The sequence below is a fragment of the Schistocerca cancellata genome, chromosome 1 (assembly GCF_023864275.1).
Source record: "Schistocerca cancellata isolate TAMUIC-IGC-003103 chromosome 1, iqSchCanc2.1, whole genome shotgun sequence".
Taxonomy (NCBI): Eukaryota; Metazoa; Arthropoda; class Insecta; order Orthoptera; family Acrididae; genus Schistocerca; species Schistocerca cancellata.
Genome location: NC_064626.1, coordinates 1,269,612,218 through 1,269,634,417, shown reverse-complemented (window position 1 = coordinate 1,269,634,417; position 22,200 = coordinate 1,269,612,218). Strand labels below are relative to the sequence as shown.

The following is a 22,200-nucleotide window of genomic DNA, read 5'->3' as shown; positions in this document are numbered from 1 at the left end:
AATTAAACTAAATACCTTTGAATCACAACTACGAACAACTTAATTGGAAAGAAAACATCGAAAATGTGGTGGGGATGGCAAACGGAAGACTGCGTTTATTGGCAGAACACTTAGCAAATGTAACAAATCTACTAAAAAGACTGTCTACACTACGCTTGTCCGTTCTCTTTCGGAGTACTGCTGCGCGGTTCTCACCAAATTTCAATTACCAATTTTCTCCTCCGAATGCGAAAATATTTTGTTGATGCCGACCTACGTAGGCAGAAACGAGCATCATAATAAAATAAGGGAATGGTTCAAATGGCTCTGAGCACTATGGGACTTAACAGCTGTGGTCATCAGTCCCCTAGAACTTAGAACTACTTAAACCTAACTAACCTAAGGACATCACACACATCCATGCCCGAGGCAGGATTCGAACCTGCGACCGGAGCAGTCGCGCGGTTCCGCACTGCGCGCCTAGAACCGCGAGACCACCGCGGTAGGCAAAATAAGGGAAATCAGAGCTCGCACGGAAAGGTATAGGTGTGCTTTTCGAGAGTAGAATAATAGTGAATTATTATGAAGATGGCTCGATGAACCCTCTGCCAAGCATTTGCTTCTGATTCGCAGAGTATCGATGTAGGTGCTGATCTAGGTGTCGCCCTACAGTGACAGTGTTCACCCTTTAGCAGAAAGTTTGACGACCGCTGTTCGCCGGGATCGTTCTTTTGAAGGGCGCGGCTGAGCGCCGATTTCCTACCCCATCCTCGACACAGCTTGAGCTTTTGCTCCGCCTCCAATGACCAAGATCTCGACAGGACGTTAAACCCTAAGCTTCTTTCCTTCTTTCAAGGCGATGTCCGGGAATATTCTTGTCACCAAATATCACTGCATAAAGAACGTGACGAAATCAGACTAGTAACATGTACAAAGAGGCATTCGTGTAAGCTTTAATTATTTCCTGCCCTATCCGTGAACTGCACGGAGCACACCACAATGCCCCGTTTTTTAATAAAAAGAAAATGTACTGCCATGTACTACATAGTGATAGCTTGTGTGTGCATGCACACGTATTATTATCGAAGGTAACGTCGAAGACTTTGGCACCGGGGCAACATAAATTGAGGAGCGCCGGAACAAAACCGGATAAATCCGCATTTGCTGTTAAGAAAGTAACAAATAGTGATCTCTAAATGCCTCCACAAGCTATAAAAATAAGAAACACACCATAAAACACTTGCGTTGTGCTGAAAATTATTTTGTGGCAGCATGTATTACTCTCGTATCTCCCCCCTACAGCTCAGACACGTGAATACAGCAAAAGTGGATATATCGGGTTTTGTTCCGGCGCTCCTCAATTATTTGCTCCATCTAAAGCAGGACCTGTTGTTTTCTTGTATTGTGAGGGTAGTTGCATTACGTCCTTGTTTCCCACGTTTAACTGCGCCTGACACGAATATTTCAATAAACTTACTTCGTTTGAGAATTTTAGCCAGTGAGACCAACGTTTGACAATGGTTACTATGTGCATCGTCAGTTTGTGAAATGTGGAAGCGTCACGTCAGTTAAGAGCGGTTAATTCCAGGTCCGTTAAATACTTCTCACTTCCAGAGCCGACAATTGGCATTGGCTGTCCAGACAATGAGCACTTTATGTAGTCACCAGTCGCATACGGTATATGCGTTTAGCTGAGGCAACGGGCGAGTGTGGTCGACTGGTGTTTGCCTGTTTACATCTGGCAGTGGGTAGAGTAAGGGTGTGCGAAGCGAACTGAATAACTGCAAGCTGTGCCATCAAATACTGGGCGTTAGGACGGATCAGAAAATGGCTTGTACATTGTCTTGGGTATGTATATACTGCTAGAATAATACGAAAAGTTGTGCCTGCTAGTAAAGTGTATTAAATTGTTGACAAAACACAAAAACTATGTGATGTAGTCATTCCGTTTATGGCCGTTGAATTTGCGGTTGCAATTTCGACATTTTGTCATTTTCAAACATGCTATAAGCAGACAAATTACAATAAATATTTCCACCCGCCGTATAATACGTAAAGGCTGTTGTGGATCCAGCACTCATCTAAATGTTGAATTCTGGTACAAGACGTTTTCGTCTGTGGCCTTTATTCGTTCGCATGAAGCGACAGTGATTAAATTAGCTAAATATAAATTTTTAGTCATGTAGGAAATAATGAATATTTGAGATCATATGCTAGACAAAAAAAGGAAGAACATGAAAATGTGAATTTTGTGAAACTGTAAACTCGACTGCAGAAGCCTGTGTAGAAGATCTTTTTAGCAGTGTTCAATTGACGAAAAGTCTGATTGCGTGATTAAGAAATTTGTAGAAGAGATTCTTCCGAATACGAGTTAAAAATGCATACAATGGCTGGGAACCGAACTATTTTTCTTTCAAAATCGGAAATTAATTTTACCTCAATTCCGTACAAATTTAAAAGATTGTAATGTAGAAGAGACTCGTTAAATTACAAAATGTGTTAAAGTAATGCAGTTGAGACGCACTGAATTTGTGCGAAATCAGTTACATAGTTCACACATGTAACTCGAGATACCAAACTTAGTGATCATTCACAACCTCCAGCGTTAAAAGTGTCTCACGTTGTCCCTCTAATAAACATATGCACGCGCCAACAGATCAACGGACCGACAAATTGGACATGGTATGTGTTTTGACCGACCGACTTCCCCCCCCCCCCCCCCCCCCAAAAAAAAAGCAAATTGTGCCGTGTTCAGCGCTGTCGTGTCAACCGCCCCACAAAAGTTGTTTTTTGACAGTGTGCACGGTTTTAAATGCTGCTACAATATTCATAACATGGTGCAAGGCGGACGGAACGTTGACAAGAGTTTCTTGAGGAATTAAAAAAAAAAACTGCAGATGTTTGTGAGGCGGTAGTAGTATAGCAATATAGATGCAAGAAATAAACACTTTTTAATTTTTTTAACGAATTTTTAATGGTTTTGTTTGGCGTACAGAGATATTAAGTCCTTCGACCTTCTGTATTTGTTTTATTTCCATTTATCGGAAATTAAATCTAAAAACCGAAGTATCGACATTTAATGGAAGTTAATTCAGTGAACACACTTGCTTCATTGTTATTAGTGTTAAAAATGTCCAATCTATATCTAAGCCCTCTGAAATGAAGAGCAAAGTGTAGGCTTTTTTTACAGCTCGTAACAGTTGCTGCGTGCTTCATTACTTATACATCTGTTGTATTTATTAGATGAGGTGCACCATATTCTTTATTCTTCAAATTTTATGTGAATTTCTTAAGCTTACAGGCTATCTTTTATGCTACATAGATAAATTAATAACGTTTACGTTAACATCTTTTGCTATACCACGATGTTTTCCCTCAGTGTACTATACATCACGTTGAAGGTGCCTGGAACCATTTTAATTGATAATTGTGGAGATACAACAGCACAGAATTTGAGGTCCTCTTAATTTCTGCCTCTAACAAGAAATCGTAGCGTAGCTAATAGTTTCTCCTTGCAGCTTACAGCCTCTCGTGACTGTTTTCTTAATCTTGAGAATTGTTTGATGTTCAGCAATGTCGTAATAATCGACTCCCAGCTGTTTAAGTAACAGAACGTGGTTTAATTTCTTCTCTTGCTTTATCCACTTCTTTACCCACAGTTTACTCCTTTTTTTTATCATGTTACCAGTAAGACAGCCAAGGCAAGCCCTCTTCTGTTTGTGTGTAGAATCTAAACAACAAACTTTCTAGTAACCAAATCACAAACGAACATGCTAGTCGGTATGTCGGGCGGGCAGGACTCCCCCCCCCCCCCCTACCTATATACACTTTTATAGATTTCTCATGCTTTTTTTCTTTGGAAATTACATTTTGCACCTGTACATTTACCGTTTCCCAGAACTCTCGAATCAGATTATTAGTCTTGTAAGGTCACATTTTTTTCACATTCATCAATAAGCCGTGAGCGTGCTAGCTATGTAGTTTTGTTTGTCCAGTGGCAGCATTCACCGTAATGTTAAATTCAATAAGTAAATTGGCAGGCTGTTCTTGGGTGGTGCATATCTTCTCCAGCTGTTCTATTACATTGTCCAGGCTCTTCTTGTAGCGTGATGGTATGTTTTTGAATCACGTAGCACTGCTTCCACAACTAGTGATGCCTTATTTATTTCTAGTTTAAGTTAATCAAATTTTTTTATTCAGTAATGGACTTAAGGTTTCCTTTTAGTAGCTCCTTTATTTTTTTTGTCACTTTTTTGTGTAATGCTGAACGGTGTGTACAGTTTTATTATTGCACCCTAATTTTCTCCTTATTAAAATATAGTATTTTTTCCGGCAAATGTCTTTTCTATATAAGAAAGGTCATTCGGAGCGTTAAGATGACGTTTGGTGTATTAACTTTAAATGTTTCTGGTGCAAGTTTAGGTAATTAAATTCATTTGCTGTGGCCGAGCGGTTCTAGGCGCTTCAGTCCGGAACCACGCGGCTGCTACGGTCGCAGGTTCGAATCCTGGCTCGGGCAGGGATGTGTGTGATATCCTTAGGTTAGTGAGGTGTAAGTAGTTCTGAGTCTAGGGGAGTGATGACCTCCGATGTGAAGTCCCATAGTGCTTAGAGCAATTTGAACTATTTTTGAAATTTCATTTCGCCATTCTGCTTATGGTTTGGGTTATATGTTCTGCAGTAACAGCAGCCGGTTTTACAGTTTTGTTACACTAACATATTTTGATGTATTTGATTTTTTCCCTTCTCCATACGTTAAGGAAAGCTAAAAATGGTATGCCTTATTCCGGAATAAATATTATGTGACTTGGGGTAATGTGACGGGTTCTTGTATTCAGAGGTGTAATTGAGTGCTGTTTTTTACTGAGTAATAACCTTATCACTGTGCATGTTGTTACTAAATTCTGAAGAACCTTGAACTATGGCTCTTTGGCTTCATTTGCGCTGAAGTGCTTAACATTGGTCGTTTCATGATACCCATATACTCTTTGCCGGTCAGGAGCGGGGTAATGTATTACAGTTTTCTTCGGAAAAAAATTAGCAGTCTTATGTCTAAAATATACCTATAAAATTCTTAAGCTTTTGAATTTATTGCTGGTTCAGACTGGCTTTGATTTTTATTCCTCTACTAATAACATAATATGCGGCGCCTCAGCGTGGGACCATTCTGGAACTCTTAAGCACCGAAATTATAAACATATATGAAAAAGGAAAGGGGAAGAAAAAATTACGCCCAACGTGGGGCTCGAACCCACGACCCTGAGATTAAGAGTCTCATGCTCTACCGACTGAGCTAGCCGGGCGGATGCGTTATATAGATTACTGTTTGTAGTAAACCTACACAGAGGGTCCTTTGTTGGTCTTGGTTCCATCAATGTTTCGGTGAAAGTATGCTGTGTAGCTGTCAAGTTTGCTTTGTACGCTACGATCTGTAGTAAAGACAGTGCGTAGTGGTTTTCAATGCAAACTCGGTAAATTTGGTATTTTATTTGGCCTCTTTCAAATATCCATTTTGGCACCATCTGGCGGTGCTAGTTGTAACGAACGTGCTACTTGCAAGTCTGCAAGACAATAACGTAGGTGTTTATTCCTAAAACTTAAATCTGTTAAATGACATGTGTTTATCTTGTTCGTTTTATAAGTGACTTGTGCTTTTCCATGCGAACGAAAGTGTATTTAATATGGACAGTTTAATGAATGGCCAATTTTCATGACCTGCGTTTTTTGTGTGTATGCAAGAGCAAGCGATTTCCGAGAAGACCGGTATATGCTAACTTTTTTTTACTTTTCAGATAATGGCTAGCACAGACACGACGGAAACCCCTTCTTCTGACGCGGGGGATGCTCAAGGGTTGCGTTAGTAAGTACATTTATTGTTTTATCATCAGAGGTTGTGTCAATAAGCACTTACCATTCCATTATATTAGGTAGTACTTTTTTCAGGGCAACACAAACATCATACACACAGTTTGTGTTATGAGCGCTAATTACTCGTGCAAGGCATGTTGTGCAGCAGTCTTCGTTAAGAGTAAAGATAGGCTGTCAGTAACAGTTCTAAAATCAACTCCCCCTCCTCCCTTTCACCTTATTGTTCCATTTCTCCCTTTGCTATCTGCAGTATTTCAGTCACTCCCCCCCCCCCCCCCCCCCTCTCACTCACACCGTAATTAAAAGTGGGAATCAAAAATTTGAAACAAATTGGTTATGTTACTTTAGCGTCTTTATCATCCTTTTGTAATGATTACAAAGATTAAGTGCTGAATAGTAGGATAGAGTGCAATATTTATTATGTAGTTAGACTTCCAACAAATGTAGGAATGAGTGTCATGAAAATGGTGCTATGAAACAGCAGCTACAATATCCTTTGGTCAAGGGTGACACATCACAAATGAAACAAATAGCCATGTAGAAACAGGAGAGTGGCAGATCATAGCACACGAACCCTCACCAAATGACACCACAGCACTTGATAAATATTATTATTATTATTATTATTATTATTATTGTAAACACTACACTGCCATGTATGTATAGATCAGTTCATACCAAATCAAGCAAAGGTTTGGACAACATGGTGTGTGATGTAAATTTGTTTAATTGTATTTACTCATTGAATACACTAAAAGTACAAAATTTCATATTTTCTTGATGCATGGGAGTTGCTTGTTGTACTAAAACAGCCGTGTCTTTAACATCAGGACCATTGATACTAGGAAGCTGAAACTGATGTCACAGTAAAAGTCTTGGTTTAAGCTGTACTTGATAAGGAACACAATGCTGTAACATTTGCTTGATTTTACTAGAGAGAGAGAGAGAAAGTCAAAACTGAGTGCAGAGAGAATGAGAGTTCTGGAGATATAAAATGGTAGCAAATTGTGTCACTAAAATCTGTGTTCTTCATTGTGACTGTGGCTTGATGCTTACTGAGAATTGAATTAAATGGGTATTAATCCTATAGTATGTTCCTGAGGGCTAAGACGAATATTCAGTACAAGTCATTGGCTTTGACCAGTGACATAATATGGCTGTTGTCATGTCACTTTGTGATGTGCGTTTTCACAGTCTGGTTATTAGTTGGCCAACTAATGTGAAAGCAAAAACCATGATTGTTGTGACACTGATTTGTAGGTTAGTCAGAGGTCCGAGTTAGGTCGGAAGTTTGGATGTGAGTGGTGAAGCCAACAAAATGCAAAAGTAAAACATATGGTTGTAGTGACAGGCTGATCTGTAGCGTAGCTGGTTTGAAAAAATCATCATTGATAATTACGTTGTAATCGCTACGGCATTTACGTGTATGTCCTGTATTTCCTTTGTCACTGGCCAAACCTGGTGACTAGTGTAGAATATTCCACTTTATCCATACCTCATAAGTAATAAAAGCTTGTATAGAAACAACTGCTTAGGTGCAACTTTAATGAATGTTGTTCGCATTTTTATAATTTTGAGCAGTCATTTTGTGATAAAGAGGAGGGGAGGAGAAAGAAGTTGCATGAAGCAGTAACTTAAGTTTAAGACTTATGGTTCATCCTTTCTTAGGATACATTCAACTACCACGTTTTAGATTTCAGGATTTACATGATTAAAAAGTACAGTGAAGTGGAGATCACTTTTTTGAATGGCTTGCAGTCATGGTACGCCACACGGTGTAATTTCAGCCTGGAATTTAGACATTTGGAATCATTGTTTTCTGTATGATTTTTTAATTGCTCTGAATTGGGGTTATAACCTTACTTCATTTTGTTAGTGTTTATTTGTTGCACATAATTCAAAATGGATGCCAGTAATGGTTTATTGAACGAAACTGTAGTTGTCAAGACTTCATTTTCAAATGGCCTTTGTAAGTGTTGTCTAGCAGCAAGCCTCATAATGGGGCACCGCATCTACTTTTTGCCATTCTGCACCAATATCATCATCTTATTAAGTGTGTGTTGAGAATTCTTTTTCAGCTGCCATCACAAAAGAACAACCTATTTTCTATGTCAGGTAACTCGATCTTTGATATTGAGATCAGCTATGACTAGAAAAGCATTTAGTGCAACTACATAATCTTCCCTAGCTCTGGAAAATCCAGGATATAAAAACAATAATATTATGAAAAGTAGAGTGCTACTCACCACATAGGTGGCACAATGAAAAGATTGGTAAATGATAAGCTTCTGGACAAGAGCCCGTATTTGGAAATAGAAATTCAGACATTAAGAATTTTATTTTGTCCTCATTGTAATACACTACAAAAGGATGCAATGAGACTTCACTGGTGTTAACTCCAGCCTAGTCGACAAGTATGGGGTCTCTAGGAAACCTGAGTTCTCGGACCACTGGACAACATTAAACCAAATCATATTAAGAGTTTTATTACAAGAAAGTAAATGACAATACTTAACTTTTGACAGTTACACAGATGTGTCGCAAGCAAAGGGTGACATGCAAAATAAGTGATGTTATCCAGTATAAACAACTCCCAAGTCCATGTTGCATAGATGGTACAAGCAAAGTAAATAGTGTTGAAGGTTTTTTTCACATGTTGTTATTTCTACAGCTTCTTTAATTGTAGAGCCCCTGTACGTGGGAGCCTGGGACAAAACTTTTGTTTCTCTAACAGTATTTTATGTTTGTGAGGCTTTGCTCAGCAACTGCGGATTTCTCCAGCTACCTTCAACCATGACCATAAACCATTCAGCGATGCGTAGAAGCGAGCTCTTGATGCAGAGAAGAGCTGTTGACATTCAGTGCAATGTTTACCCGATGGTGGGATTGGTGGCACCACCAGAAGAGACATTGACACTATCTGCAACAGCATGACATAACAACCAACCAATCGGAAGCCGTCCTTGAGCTATATAAGGCCACCACAGCAGCGATTTTGACAGGCAGTTGCTCCTGATGATGATGCTGGTGGAAATTGTCGAAAGCGTCAGGTTTTACCATGTATTTACGCCGCAAGATGTCGGAGAATATTTTATACAACCATTGTGAAAGACTTTAATCTTCTTCTGATAGGTTCTTTTAGGAGCAAGGAAAAACCACAGAACTACTCTGGTAATTTTTCATTACCTTGTTGCAATTACTTATCAAAAGAACTTATTGGTTCTTATCATGAAAGAGACAGATAATATGCACCAGATCTGATGGTAAATGTAAACATACTGTTTTATAAGACTTGCTAAAGAAATGTGATTTGTTAACATGTACTTCAACTTTTAATGTATTTTAGCAGTAGTAGTACAGATAACAAGTTGTGACACAAATCATACTGGTTTAACTTACAAGGAGACCAAATGGCAATTGGATTTTTTTAATTTTTTGTGTGTATTGTATATGAAGTTCAGAACTCAAATATCAGTGACACAAAGCAACCAGATGCAACTCCAAAAAAATACTCAATAAAACCAACCAAAGTTTTGCGGGCAGCCTTAATTTACTAAAGTTTGAACAATTTTTAGGTGGGCTGCATGGCTCAGTCAGTAGCATTCAAAATTAGTTATCATTGGTACAAGTTTCATGGTGGTAATTTTTTCATTTGTTTTGTTCAGTTTGAATTCCCATGTCATTTAAGTATAAAAGTCATCAAATATACGATAATTATCATTTTTATGAAAAATGCATGTCCTCTTATTTGTATCGCACAGCTACTCCCAAAAGTCAGCATACTGTAACTCTTCATAAAGTGAACAAGTAAAGGCAACTACCATCAACTAATAGTAACGGGACATACTGTAAATTTTGTAGAAGTGCTGTTGACTGCCTTCACACATGGGCATTATAGTGTCAGGTTTCCCCTCAACTTATGTCCATTTTTCATGAAAAATAATTAATTAGCATATATTTGATGAATTTTATATTTAAATGGTGTAGGTATTTGAACTGATGAAAAAAAATGATTACAATGATACCTGAATCAGTGAACCAGTAGTATTACCAGTCTCAAACACAACTGGCTGAGCATTGCAGCTCGTCGCAACTTTGTCCCAACTTTAGTGACTTAAGCTTGCTTGGAAAATTTAAAAGTCAATTTTCTCAAGAATTTTGTAGTTACACCGAACTGGTTTAGTGGATTATGTACCGTAAACATAAAAAAACCTTAGTGAACCCTGCAGTGCTTTGCAGTTGCTAAATATGAGTAGTGTTCAATAAGTAATATAGTCTTTTTTCTGAAAGCAAGTTAATTTTATTCAGGATTCTAATAAACCATATTATTTCCCACTCTGTTGGCTACTAGCTATAAAACCTTATTTTTCAACATAGTCTCTGTTAAATGATGCCGCCTTATACCACCTTACTGGGACATCCTGTATGCTTCCATGGTACCACTCTAATGGTCAGTGTTGGAGTCAGTGTCTTGATGCATCAACAACCTCCCCACCCACATACTACTAACCTGTGGACTGCATCCTTCATTGGGCCAAGTGGACGGAAGTCAGATGAAGCGAGGTCCGGGCTGTAGAGTGGATGAGGAAGTACAGTCCAGTGAAGTTTTGTGACCTTCTTTCGGGTGCACAGACTTGAGTCAGACCTTGTGTTATCATGGAGAAGGAGAAGGTAATTTGCATTTTTATCGCAATAAAGAAACTGAAGTCATTTCTTTAAATTTCCTAGGGGTACCACAATACACTTAAGATTCTACCCTTGTACCATGAGGGAGGACTTCAAACAGAATGACCTCTTCAGAGTCGCAGAAGACTGTTGTCGTGGCTGTACCTGCTTAGGGTGCAGCTTTGAACATTTTCTTCAGTGGAGAGATGGTGTAGTGCCACTTAAAGGATTGCCGTTTTGTTTCCGGTTCAAAGCGATGTTTCATTGCCTGTGACGATGTTTGACAAAAAATTGTCACGATCAGCCTTGTAACATGCAAGCAATTATGCGCAGATGGTCCTCTGTAACTCTTAATGTTCTTCTGTTAGGCAACAAGGATCCCAGTGGACACGCACCTCTGGGTACCCCAGCTGGTGGAAGTGTACGTCAGCACTAATGAGAGAAACGTCCAGTTGTGCAGCGAGAGGTTTGATTATAATTCGTTGATCATTTCAAGTGTCCACACAATCCGGCATTGCAGGATTCACAGCTGTGTGTGGTTGACTGGCACACGGGAGAGCGGACAGGTTTGCACGACCTCGTTGCGATGACAGATGCCTCAACCGACGACTCACCGTGCTTTTGTTCATTGCCGGGTCTCCGTAGACATCCTGGAAGCACCTGTGAATATCTGCGATGCTCTGATTTTTTGCCAAAAGAAACTCGGTGACAGTTCTCAGGTGCCATTTTGATGGCTAAGTACAGCTCCACCACTTATTGAAGCTTCGTGAAACTAGAGAGTCTGAAGCAAGAACATTCCACCTTGTCCCACAATAAATTCCACATTTTTGGCTGAAAAAAAAATGTGTTGTTTTACTTCTTAAATGCCCCTTGTATGTATGGGAATTGGATAGACTTCCTTCTGGCCCCTCTGTCCATCCCTCTTCCTCCTCCCCCCCCTCCCCATCTTTCCACTTTCCTCCTCCTCCTCCCCCACTCGCTGTCTATCACCTCCTCCACATACCCTTGCTGTCCACCAACACCTCCAGGTCCCCTTTCCCTGTACATCACCACCTCGCTCATCTCTCTTTGACCTTACATTTATTGTTTTGGCAAACTCAGATTTTGTAATAGTATTCTAATAACAAGCCAATGAGTCATAAACACAACTTTCTTGTTTTTTATGAAAACCAACTGTGAAGAAGAAAACGAAACAGCACATTGCTGTGTATACATTTTGTTTAAAATATATATGATGGGGGAGAGAATATTTGGGAGAACCAATTTGACTGATTGCTCTGTTATCATAGTTAAAACTGACTGCAAGAAAAGAAAAGAAAGAGAAGAAGAAGAAGAAAATGAACTGCACGTTTTTGTAGCTGACTATAGCACAGGATTTTCTTTCTCAGTTAGTTTTAACAAAAAAAAGTGTGTCCATTTCTGTCTGAACATTCTTTAGAATATCATGCAAAAATTTGAAGATTATTGGTAAAGAACTTCGAGATTTTTCATGTACATCTATGTCCACATGGCTACCCTGCAAATTGTACTGACCGAGGTGGACTGGACTGGATTCGTATGCGGGAGGATGAAAGCTCAAATTTGCATGTGGCCATCCTGATGTAGGTTTTTTGTGATTTCCCCTAAATTGCTTCAGGCAAAAGGCAGGATGGATCCTTTGAAAGGGCATGGCCGATTTCCTTCCCTAATCTGATGGGACCGATGACTTCGCTGTTTGGTCCCCTCCCCCAAATCAACCAACCAACCTACCCTGCGAATCAAGCTTAAGCCCTGGCAGAGAAGTCCTGAACCATCTTCACAAAAATTATCTGTTATTCCACTCTCAAACAGTGCATGGAAAAAAACCTGTATCTTTCTGCGCGAGTTCTGATTTCCATTATTTTATTACGATGATAGTTTTTCCGTATGTAGGTCGTCGTCAACAAAATATTTTCACATTCGGAGGAGAATGTTGGTGTTAAAATTTTGTTAGAAGGTCTTGCTATAGCAAGAAATGCCTTTGTTTTAATTATGTCCACCTCAAATCCTATATCATGTCCGTATACTCTCTCCCCTATTTCTGGATGATACAAAACGTGCTGCCCTTCTTTGAACTTTTTTGATGTACTCTGTTAACCCTATCTGGTTAGGATCCACGCTGCTCAGCAGTACTCAAAGTACTCCAGAAGAGTATGGGCAAGCATATTGTAGGCAGTCCTTTCAGTAAATCTGTTGTATCTTCTGAGTGTTCTGCCAGTAAAACAGTCATTAGTTCTCCTTCCCAACAACATTTGCTGTGTGTTTTTTCCCATTAAAGTTGTTCGTGATTGTAATTCCTAGCTATGTAGTAGAATTTACAGCCCTTGGACTTGATTGATTTGTCGTGTAACCAAAGTTTAATGGATTCGTTTTAGCACTCATGTGGATGCTTCACACTTTCCCTTATTTTGGGTCAATTGCCAATTTTTGCACCATAGTGGTATTGTTTCTAAATCATTTTCCAATTTGTTTTAATCTTCTGATGACTTTACTAGATGATAAATGACAGCATCATCTGCAAACAGCCTAAGATGGCTGCTCAGATTGTCTCCCAAATCGTTTATATAGATAAGGAACAGCAAAGGCCCTTTAACGCTACCTTGTGGAATGCCAGAAATCGCTTCTGTTTTACTCGATGACTTTCCATCAATTGCTACAAACTGTGTCATCTTTGATAGTAAATCGTGAATCCAGTTACATAACTGAGATGATATTGCATAAGCATGCAATTTAATTACAAGCCACTTGTGAGGTACAGTGTCAAAAGCCTTCTGGAAATCCAGAAATACCTAATCAATTTGAAATCCATTGTCAATAGCACTCAACACTTCGTGTGAGTAAAGAGCTAGTTGTGTTTCACAAGAAAGATGTTTTCTAAATCTGTGTTGATTTCGAGGTAATTGATAATGTTCAAACACAACATACATTCCAAAATCCTGCTGCACATCGATGTCAATGATATGGGCCTTTAATTTAGAGGATCACTCCTGTTTGCTTTCTTAAATGTTGGTGTTACATTGTCAACTTTCCTGCCTTTGAGGACGGATCTTTTGTTGAGTGAACAGTTATTACATGATTGTTAAGTATCGAGCTATTGCGTCAGCATACTCTGGAAGGAACCTAATTCATATACAGTCTGGATTGGTAGACTCGCTTTTATTAAGAGATTTAAGTTTTTTCACTACTCTGAGGATATTTACTTCTAAGTTACTCAAGACACTTGTCGTTGTATAAAGTACTACAGATTACAAAAATCAGATTGCCGTGTGGTCTCCCTGTTAGCCCATATTTCGTGAAAACTGGTAATAACGATACAAAAATTTAAGTTGTGAACTCCACTAAAACCAAATAAATGATCAACCATTGAAATTGCTCTGGATCTTGAGACTTCCTGGCAGATTAAAACTGTGTGCCCGACCGAGACTCGAACTCGGGATCTTTGCCTTTCGCGGGCACTTGCCCGCGAAAGGCAAAGGTCCCGAGTTCAAGTCTCGGTCGGGCACACAGTTTTAATCTGCCAGGAAGTTTCATATCAGCGCACACTCCGCTGCAGAGTGAAAATTTCGTTCTGGAAACTCTGGATCTTGTCTAAAACAGTACTATATAAAATGTATTATGTTTTTCCACAAATTGTTGGCCACACACACACACACACACACACACACACACACACACACATTACTCAAGAGCTTACGGTATTTATCTGACTGACATCTTTATTCCACCTTAACTGTATTTTGTTTTGCTGCCCGTCATTGCTCTGTGTTTGTATCTGTTGGTGCTCCTTAACAATTATTTTGCAGTGCAGGGAGAAGTTCTTTGTTGTTAAACATATAATTAGCAATATTTTTTAAATCTTGTCATAACAAGTTGTGTACCACATTTTTTCGTGTTTAATGCTACTGTATTTTTCACAGCAATGGTTCTCCAGCATTATTTGCAAGAATGCCAGCAGAAATTGATGCAGTGTATTATAGCATGTCTCACAAGAAAAGAGGGCTTGCGGTGATTTTCAATCATGAAAATTTTGATATTCAAAGTTTGAAGGCACGTGCAGGAACCAAAGTAGACCGTAACAACCTCAGCGAGTCTCTCTCAAAACTTGGATTTGAGGTCAAAGTATATGATGATCTCACATACAAGTCTGTCAAAGAAATTGTTGAAGAAGGTGAGTTGAAATTGAATTTGTAAGATTGTGAATAATTAAGATTTTATGTTTTTGACATTGGTTGGTTCTCAGAAAAACGGTATTTTAAAATCTATCCCATTTATTTCAGCAGTAAAAGAAAATAGGTGAGAACCCATTTCTTTACTAGCAGAATGAATTGTCTTACAAAGAAACATACAAAATAAATTAATTTTATTTATCTTACTGCTCCATGTTGTAGAGCTTTCTCATATTTCATTTATTTTGCGGCTGTCGGACTTAAGTATGGGAGCTATACAGAGAGAACATGCTTCTCTACTAAATGAACTGAAAGCTGATGGAGGCTCTGTAATTGTGCAGGGTGTGTGCAGTTGAGTGATATGGGACCCCTGATACGTCTAGGTATGGCCCCTGACAGGTGACACATATGTAAGCATCCTGTCTGATCACCAGTGTCCATTAATGTCCATTGTGCATTCTGATGGACTTGGCAATTCCAGCAGGACAACGTGTCACTCCGCATGTTCTACAGAGTGGCTCCAGAAACATTCTTCAGAGTTTAAACACTTCCGCTGGCCATGAAACTCCCCTGACATGAACATTATTGAGCATATCTGGGAACCTTGGAATGTGCTGGTCAGAAGAGTTCTACACACCCTCGTACTCTTAGGGATTTATGGACAGCTTTGCAGGATTCAGGGTGTCAGTGTCCTCCAGCACTACTTCAGTCAATTTCATGCTACGTCATTTTGCGGCACTTTTGCATGTTCACGGAGGCCCTACATGATATTAGGCAGGTGTACCAGCTTTTTTTTTCTTACGTGTAATTCTAAGTTGCATTCTTCTGGAAGAATAGGACACACTGGCAGTCTGTTGATGGCCCCACAAATATAATCTGTGACTACTGTGTACGTGGTACAATGCGAGGATATATCTACCTACATCTACATGTATACTCCGCAAGCCACCCAACGGTGTGTGGCAGAGGGCACTTTACGTGCCACTCTCATTACCTCCCTTTTCTGTTCTGATATAATGTGTTGTCTTCATTTTCTCAAGTGGTATTAAACACTGGAAAGTTTTCCCAGATGTGCATTGTGTTCTTGCCAGGTGAGGTTGATGTCATTAAAAAGCAAGAAGGTTCACATCACCTAAAGCATCCAATCACCCAGTTTCTGAGACTATGTATTATATACTATTTATTTTTATCTTGTTTATTGTGAAACACTTTGGTCTTTCGAACAATAAATTTGCCCTGCGAATTACTTGAGTAACATCTTTTGTGCTAGATAATAAGCCAGTATCATCTGTGTTCTGTATGGTCCAAGCTCTCTAAAATCATGTGTAAATTGTTCTTCCACACATGTAGTGATCGCTTTTTCACCACCGGGCCAGCCCAGTCCAGGCACACAACATTATCCGTGAGGCACTGCTATGGCTGCTGGCAGGCATGCGGCAGCAGGTGCAAGGCTCTGCTGTGGCAATCAGTGTGTTGGGCAAGCACTGTAATGACAATCTATGCACCCCTCAAGGGGTCTGCCGCTCTTGGGCAGGTTTGTGCTCGCCTACCAGGGGGCCCCAACCTTTTGAAGCATCTTTTCCCATCCGTGCTGCATGTCTATCCTCTTGCTCTTCTTTTTCCCCTCACTTGGGGAACACGTCCAGGTGTTTTTGGAAATGTATTGTGCATTTTTGGTAGTCGGAATCAGAATACTCTCCACTGTTTCTCGTTCCTTTTTTCTTTGTTCACTTTCTCCTATCCTTTGTCCACTTTGGTTGTTTGAGGTTCCTCTTTTCCTTTTTTCTCTCTGTGCACTCCTGATGATCGGCTTACGTGTCTGATACACAACAGGTGACTGGGTAATGTGTAATTCCCAGCCCCATGTTGATAGGCAGGGTTTGCATGTACCCCTTGGTACAGGCCAGGCCCAAGGAGGGGTGATTGCCTGAGCTGTTACCTTACCAATTTGCCATTTGGTCTCTGTGTCAGTCTGGAACTGCGCTGCTGCTATGGTCGGAGGTTCGAATCCTGCCTCGGGCATGGATGTGTGTGATGTCCTTAGATTAGTTAGGTTTAAGTAGTTCTAAGTCTAGGGGACTGATGACCTCAGATGTTAAGTCCCATAGTGCTTAGAGCCATTTGAACCATTTGCACCTTAACACAGGAGCACCTACGTTCCTTTAGACTCCTTGCACATGCATTCCCATTTGGACCTATCCTTCTGCACTACCCAGCTTGCCCATCGTCTTGTAGGCCAACCTCCGACAGCTCTTTCGGACAAAGCTCCATTCCACAATTTCTGGCCTGACAGTAGCAGACGATGTCATCATGGACGCTATCGCTATCTCCATCTCCAACACCTTCAACCATCATTTTGCGGAGATTTTGAGCTTCTCCCACTATCACTCTGCATTCCTCCATCATAAACGAGCGGAGGAGGCTCGTGCAATACATTATGAGTGCTACAAAGCCGCCTGTACTATGAAGGAGCTAGATCGTGCTCTAACTTCATTCCGATCGTCCACCCAGGGGCCAGACGATGTTCACATTCAGATTTTGCAGCACCTTTCTCTTGCAGGCAAGCACTTTCTGCTTCATACATACAACCGCATCTGGGCAGAGGGTGTTTTTCCAAGATGCTGGCGTGAAGCCACTGTCATACCCATACCTAAGCCCAGTAAGAACAAACAACTCCCTTCTAGCTGCCACCCCATTTCTCTCACCAGCCGTGTTTGCAAGGTGATGGAACATATGATTCATGCCTGGCAGGTATGGTGACTCTATAGTCTCAAAACTTACTAACTACTGCACAGTGTGGATTTTGAGTGTGCTGTTCTGTAGTTGACCATCTCGTGACTTTGTCCTCCTAAGTCATGAGTGGTTTTCTGTGAAAATCCCAGACTGGCCGTGTTTTTCGATTTGGAGAAAGCCTACGACACCTGCTGGAGGACTAGTATCCTCTGTACTCTCTACATGTGGGACTTCTACAGCCACCTGCCCCATTTCCTTCAGGAATTTTTAAAACCCCGAGTTTTCAAGGTACGTGTGGTTTCTGTCGTGTTCAACACCTTTATCCACGAAAACAGTGTGCCTCAGGGTTCTGTCCTGAGCATTGTCCTCTCCTATTGCCATTAACCCACCAGGCCCCTATCCAGCCTCTCTGCTCAGGTGGGGCAACTGCCGCTTACTATACAGTGCCAGCTTGTCATGGTGAGGGAGGCATGTACGTTCCTCCCAGCTCTAGCTCCACTCGCACACCTTACTGTTGCTCATCCGCCTCTGGAGCACCTTTTTTCCAACTGCCCAGAAGCTACGATGCCTTTTTGTATCCACATGCAGCATGTCCTGGAGTCACTCAGTGTGAAGCCAGTCCGACCCCAAATCCAGGGTTTTAACCGTCTGCTGCCCTGGTTACTGTAATGACCCAGGAGTGATTGTATGTTTGGTGCGGTACAGGAGAGACTGCACTCCTGCTTGCGTTTTTAATGCAATATTTTGTGACATTTTATCTAAGCATCACAACTATGTATATGTTTTTACGGGTGGGTCTAAGCAGGGGTCTCCAATGGTTGCTCTGTCGTTCACCCGGATCATGTCCTCAATGTCTTCCACGCAGAATTATATGCAATATTGCGGGCACTGGAACAGATGAGAAACTTTCACAGTGTTACGTTTCTCATCTGTTCAGATTCTCTGAGCCCCCTTTATACTCTCACAGCATTTGTACCCAGCAGATAAAGTAACCCAGAATACCCAGGATGTCCTCCTCCAACTACAACAACTGGGGAAGGAAATGTCTTTCTGCTGGTTACCTAGGCACATTGAAATTACGACGAATGAAAGGGCGGATCGAGCTGCCAAGGTGGTGTCTCATGATCCTCATATATTTCGGAGTGCTATCCCCCTGCATGTTCTCACCTCGCTGTTGAGGTGCAAAGTGATGTGGCGATGGGAACACGAGTGGCTGGAAGTGAACGACAACAAGCTCTGTGTTGGACTATGGAAGCATAGTTTACTCCTCTGCTCGGCCGTCTATTCTTCGTCGTCTCGACTCTATCCACCACCGTGGATTACGTTCAGTGTCTGGAGCTTTTTTTCACCAGCCCTGTGGAAAGCCTTTATGCTGAGACTGCTGAACCTCTGCTGTCCAATCGGCAAGCAGTCCTGGGTCGTTATGCTAGCCATCTGTCTTCCATGCCTGCTAATCCAGCCCATGACATTTTTTTTCGACGCCTCCTTTGATGTAGGGTATGCAGGCCGCCCCTCCTCCCTACTGCCACCGGGAGTCTGCTTTCGTCAACTGCTCCATTCTCTTTCCTTCCGCTCTCCTAAAACTTCTTGACAACTTGGGGTACAGCACTGCCTTGGCTCCGTCCCCGGACCTGCCTGCTTCGGGACCTTTGTCAATTTCCCAAGGATGGTACCTCTTCACTTGTTTATCGTCGGGCATTTTCTGCTCTGTGTGCACAAATGAAGGAAGCCACATTTATTTACGCTGATGGCTCGAAAACATCGTTAGGTGTAGGGAGTGCCTATATTGTTGGCGACACCCCAAATCAATTTCGGCTTCCCGACCAGTGTTCGGTTTATACTGCGGAGCTTTACGCTGTTCTCCAGGCTGTCCACTACATCCGCCGCCATCAGCGGATACAGTATGTTATCTGTTCAGATTCTCTCAGCTCTCTCCTCAGTCTCCAAGCTCTTTACCCTGTCCACCCTCTGGTCCACCGGATTCAGGACTGTCTGCGCTTGCTCCACCTGGGGGGCGTCTCGGTGGCGTTCCTCTGGCTCCTGGGACACTTTGGTATCTGTGGAAATGAGGCGGCCGATATAGCGGCGAAGGCTGCAGTCTCTCTTTTTCGGCCAGCTATGCAATCGATTCCCTTCACCGATCTACAGAGCGTTTTATGTCGTCGAGTTGTTCTTTTATGGCCCGCACATTGGTTGACACTTCCCCATAGTAAATTGCGGGACGTGAAAGCTCTTCCATGTGCTTGGACCTCTTCCTCCCGAAAGCGTTGTCGGGAGGAGGTAATTTTAACTAGACTCTGGATAGGGCACTGTCTTTTTAGCCATCGACATCTTTTAAGCGGCAATCCTCCCCCACTCTGTCCCCACTGCTCTCAACTGTGGACGGTAAGACACCTTTTAATTGAGTGCCCCTATTTTACTCCGTTACGCGCCCGTCTACAGCTGTCACCTGATATATCGTCAATTTTAGCAGATGACGCGCTCGGCTGATCGCGTTCTTGAGTTTATTAGTGCCAGCGAAATGACGTCAGTCATTTGAACCTTTTTTTGGGGACCAGCAACCCCTTTCAGTAGTGGATTTTTAAGCCTTCCTTCTGCTTCTAGTTTCTCCAATTTTTTTAGTTTCGTTCTCATTTCTGCTGCTTTCCATTTTCGGTTTTTACTGTTTCCTCAGTCACGGACTGGGTGCTAATGACCATAGCAGTTTTGCACCCTAAAAAAAAAAAAAAAAAAAAAAAAAAAAGCCCACAACTCAGCCATGGAGTATTTCCTTCCACCCACGTTGACAGGACGAGGTCCATACTCGTCTTTGCATAGGTCACATCCCTATGACACATGGATTTTTACTCCAGCGACAGAATCCTCCAGTGTGTGGTACTTATGGCATGTAGATCGAGGTGCGCCACATTTTATTGGATTGCATTTTATTTACCAACCAGTGGACTGTGGTGGATTTGCCAGCAGATCTGCCATCTATTTTAACCAATATTCAAATGACTGTGATTCAAGTTTTAAAGTTTTGTGAATTTTGACTGGCTTATCCTCGTATTTTGTAAATGGTCAGCCAAACAAATTTCCCTGTGCTTTTCTTTTAGCTCTTCTGTGTTTTGTTTTCTCTGTGTTTTAATTCCTTGATTAGCTGTCTTCTCTCCTAATTGGTTTTAGTGCATGTGACAGTGCATGCTTTTAGTTCCTCTCCACATTTGTTTATTTTAATAAGCCTAAGGGTGCTGATGACATCGCTGTTGGCCCTACACACACACACACACACACACACACACACACACACACACACACACACACACACACACACGTACGTACACGTACGTATGCCATTAACCCTATAATGCCTGTCTACTGCCGGGCATCTCCAGCTCTATTTTCGTTAACGATTTTGCCGTCTATTGCAGTTCTCCACGGACTTGTCTCCTTGAGTAGTGTTATCAGCGATGTCTCAATTGTCTTTACCTGTGGAGCATCTACATTCGCTTTCATTTATTTGAATTTCTGGTGGCGCAGTTGGTTTCTTCCACCATCATTACATCTTGAACCTGTTGCTCTTCCATTCATTGGAACTATGAAATTCCTGGGGCTCATTCTCGATAGGAAACTTTCTTGGTCTTCCCATATGTCTTACCTGGCAGCCTGCTGTACGCGGTCCTTCAGTGTCCTACATGTCCTCGGTGATACTTCCTGGGGAGCAGATCAAACCATCCTCCTCCGTTTGTACTGGTCCCTTGTCCGTTCGAAACTAGACTATGGGTGTTCCGTTTGTGCATCTGCACGCCTGTCCCTCTTACTCCATCTCAATACTATCCGCCATTGTGGCATCCATTTGGGCAATGGCGGCTTTTACACTAACCCAGTTGAGAGTCTGTAAGCAGAAGCTGCTGAACTACCGCTATCCTAACTCTGTGACTTTCTCCTCAGCAGATATACATGCCATTTGTCTGTCATGCATGGCCACCCTTCCCATGCCTCTTTCTTTGATGACTCCTTTGATCGCCAGTATGGTGCGCGTCCCTCTTGTCTGTTATGTCTTGGAATTTGCTCGTGGCTCTTCCTTTGGAAACTTAACTTCTGCTACCTACAACTTTCCTGATGGGTGTAAACCCTTCACCACCTTGGCTTCATGTTGACATCCTGTGTTCACCTTGGGCCTTCAGTCGCTTCCCAAGGACACTACTCCAGCGTCACTCTATCACCTTTAGTTTCACAACCTTTGCACGGATCTTTGCAATAGTACCTCTGCATACGCTTATGGTTGTCGGATTGACTGTGGCGTTGAGTGTGCCTTCATCATTGGCAACAACGTTTTTTGGTCTCACCTTCCGGAACATTTACAGCAGAGCTGTTTTTCCTGTTCAGGCCATGCAGTACGTCCGGCGACACAGGCTCTTCAATCTTCAATCTGCTCCAACACTCTGTATCCTTCAAAGCCTTGTGTGCTGTACACCATCCATTCCCTAGTGCAACAGGTCCAGGGAAGCTGCCACTGTGATGTTTATGTGGGTTGATGGTCATGCCAGTCTGAAGGAAACGAGCCCGCTGATGCTGCTAAGGCTGCAGTCCTTGTACCTCAGCCCTCTAGTTCTTATGTTTCCTCCAATGATCTCTTGTGTTGCCACCTGTCTGCAGGTGGCGTCACTTTGGCATCAACACTGGTCGTCTCTTCGTGGTAACAAGCCCCTCCCAGCAGCTTGGATGACCTTCTCTGGGCCCTCTCACTGTAAGGAGATCATCTTAGCTAGGTTGTGTATTGGTCATTGTC

General features: G+C 41.7%; 1 protein-coding gene and 1 non-coding gene across 4 annotated transcripts in view; one reads left to right on the top strand and one right to left on the bottom strand.

Moving 5' to 3' along the window:
* Positions 1-22,200, top strand: part of LOC126094986 (caspase-1-like) — a 101,800-nt gene that overhangs the window by 11,648 nt on the left and 67,952 nt on the right. The window contains exons 1-3 of one of the 3 annotated variants that reach the window (XM_049909659.1): positions 5,337-5,555; positions 5,772-5,839; positions 14,448-14,698. In XM_049909659.1, the coding sequence (XP_049765616.1) occupies positions 5,775-5,839; positions 14,448-14,698 (316 nt within the window). In that variant the 5' untranslated portion in view covers positions 5,337-5,555; positions 5,772-5,774. Of the gene's footprint in view, positions 1-5,336; positions 5,556-5,771; positions 5,840-14,447; positions 14,699-22,200 lie in introns of those variants that run through there. The other 2 variants (XM_049909644.1, XM_049909651.1) reach the window with 2 other exon arrangements.
* On the bottom strand, positions 5,210-5,282 carry Trnak-cuu (transfer RNA lysine (anticodon CUU)). Its single transcript has one exon. It is a non-coding gene; the product is annotated as a tRNA-Lys (tRNA).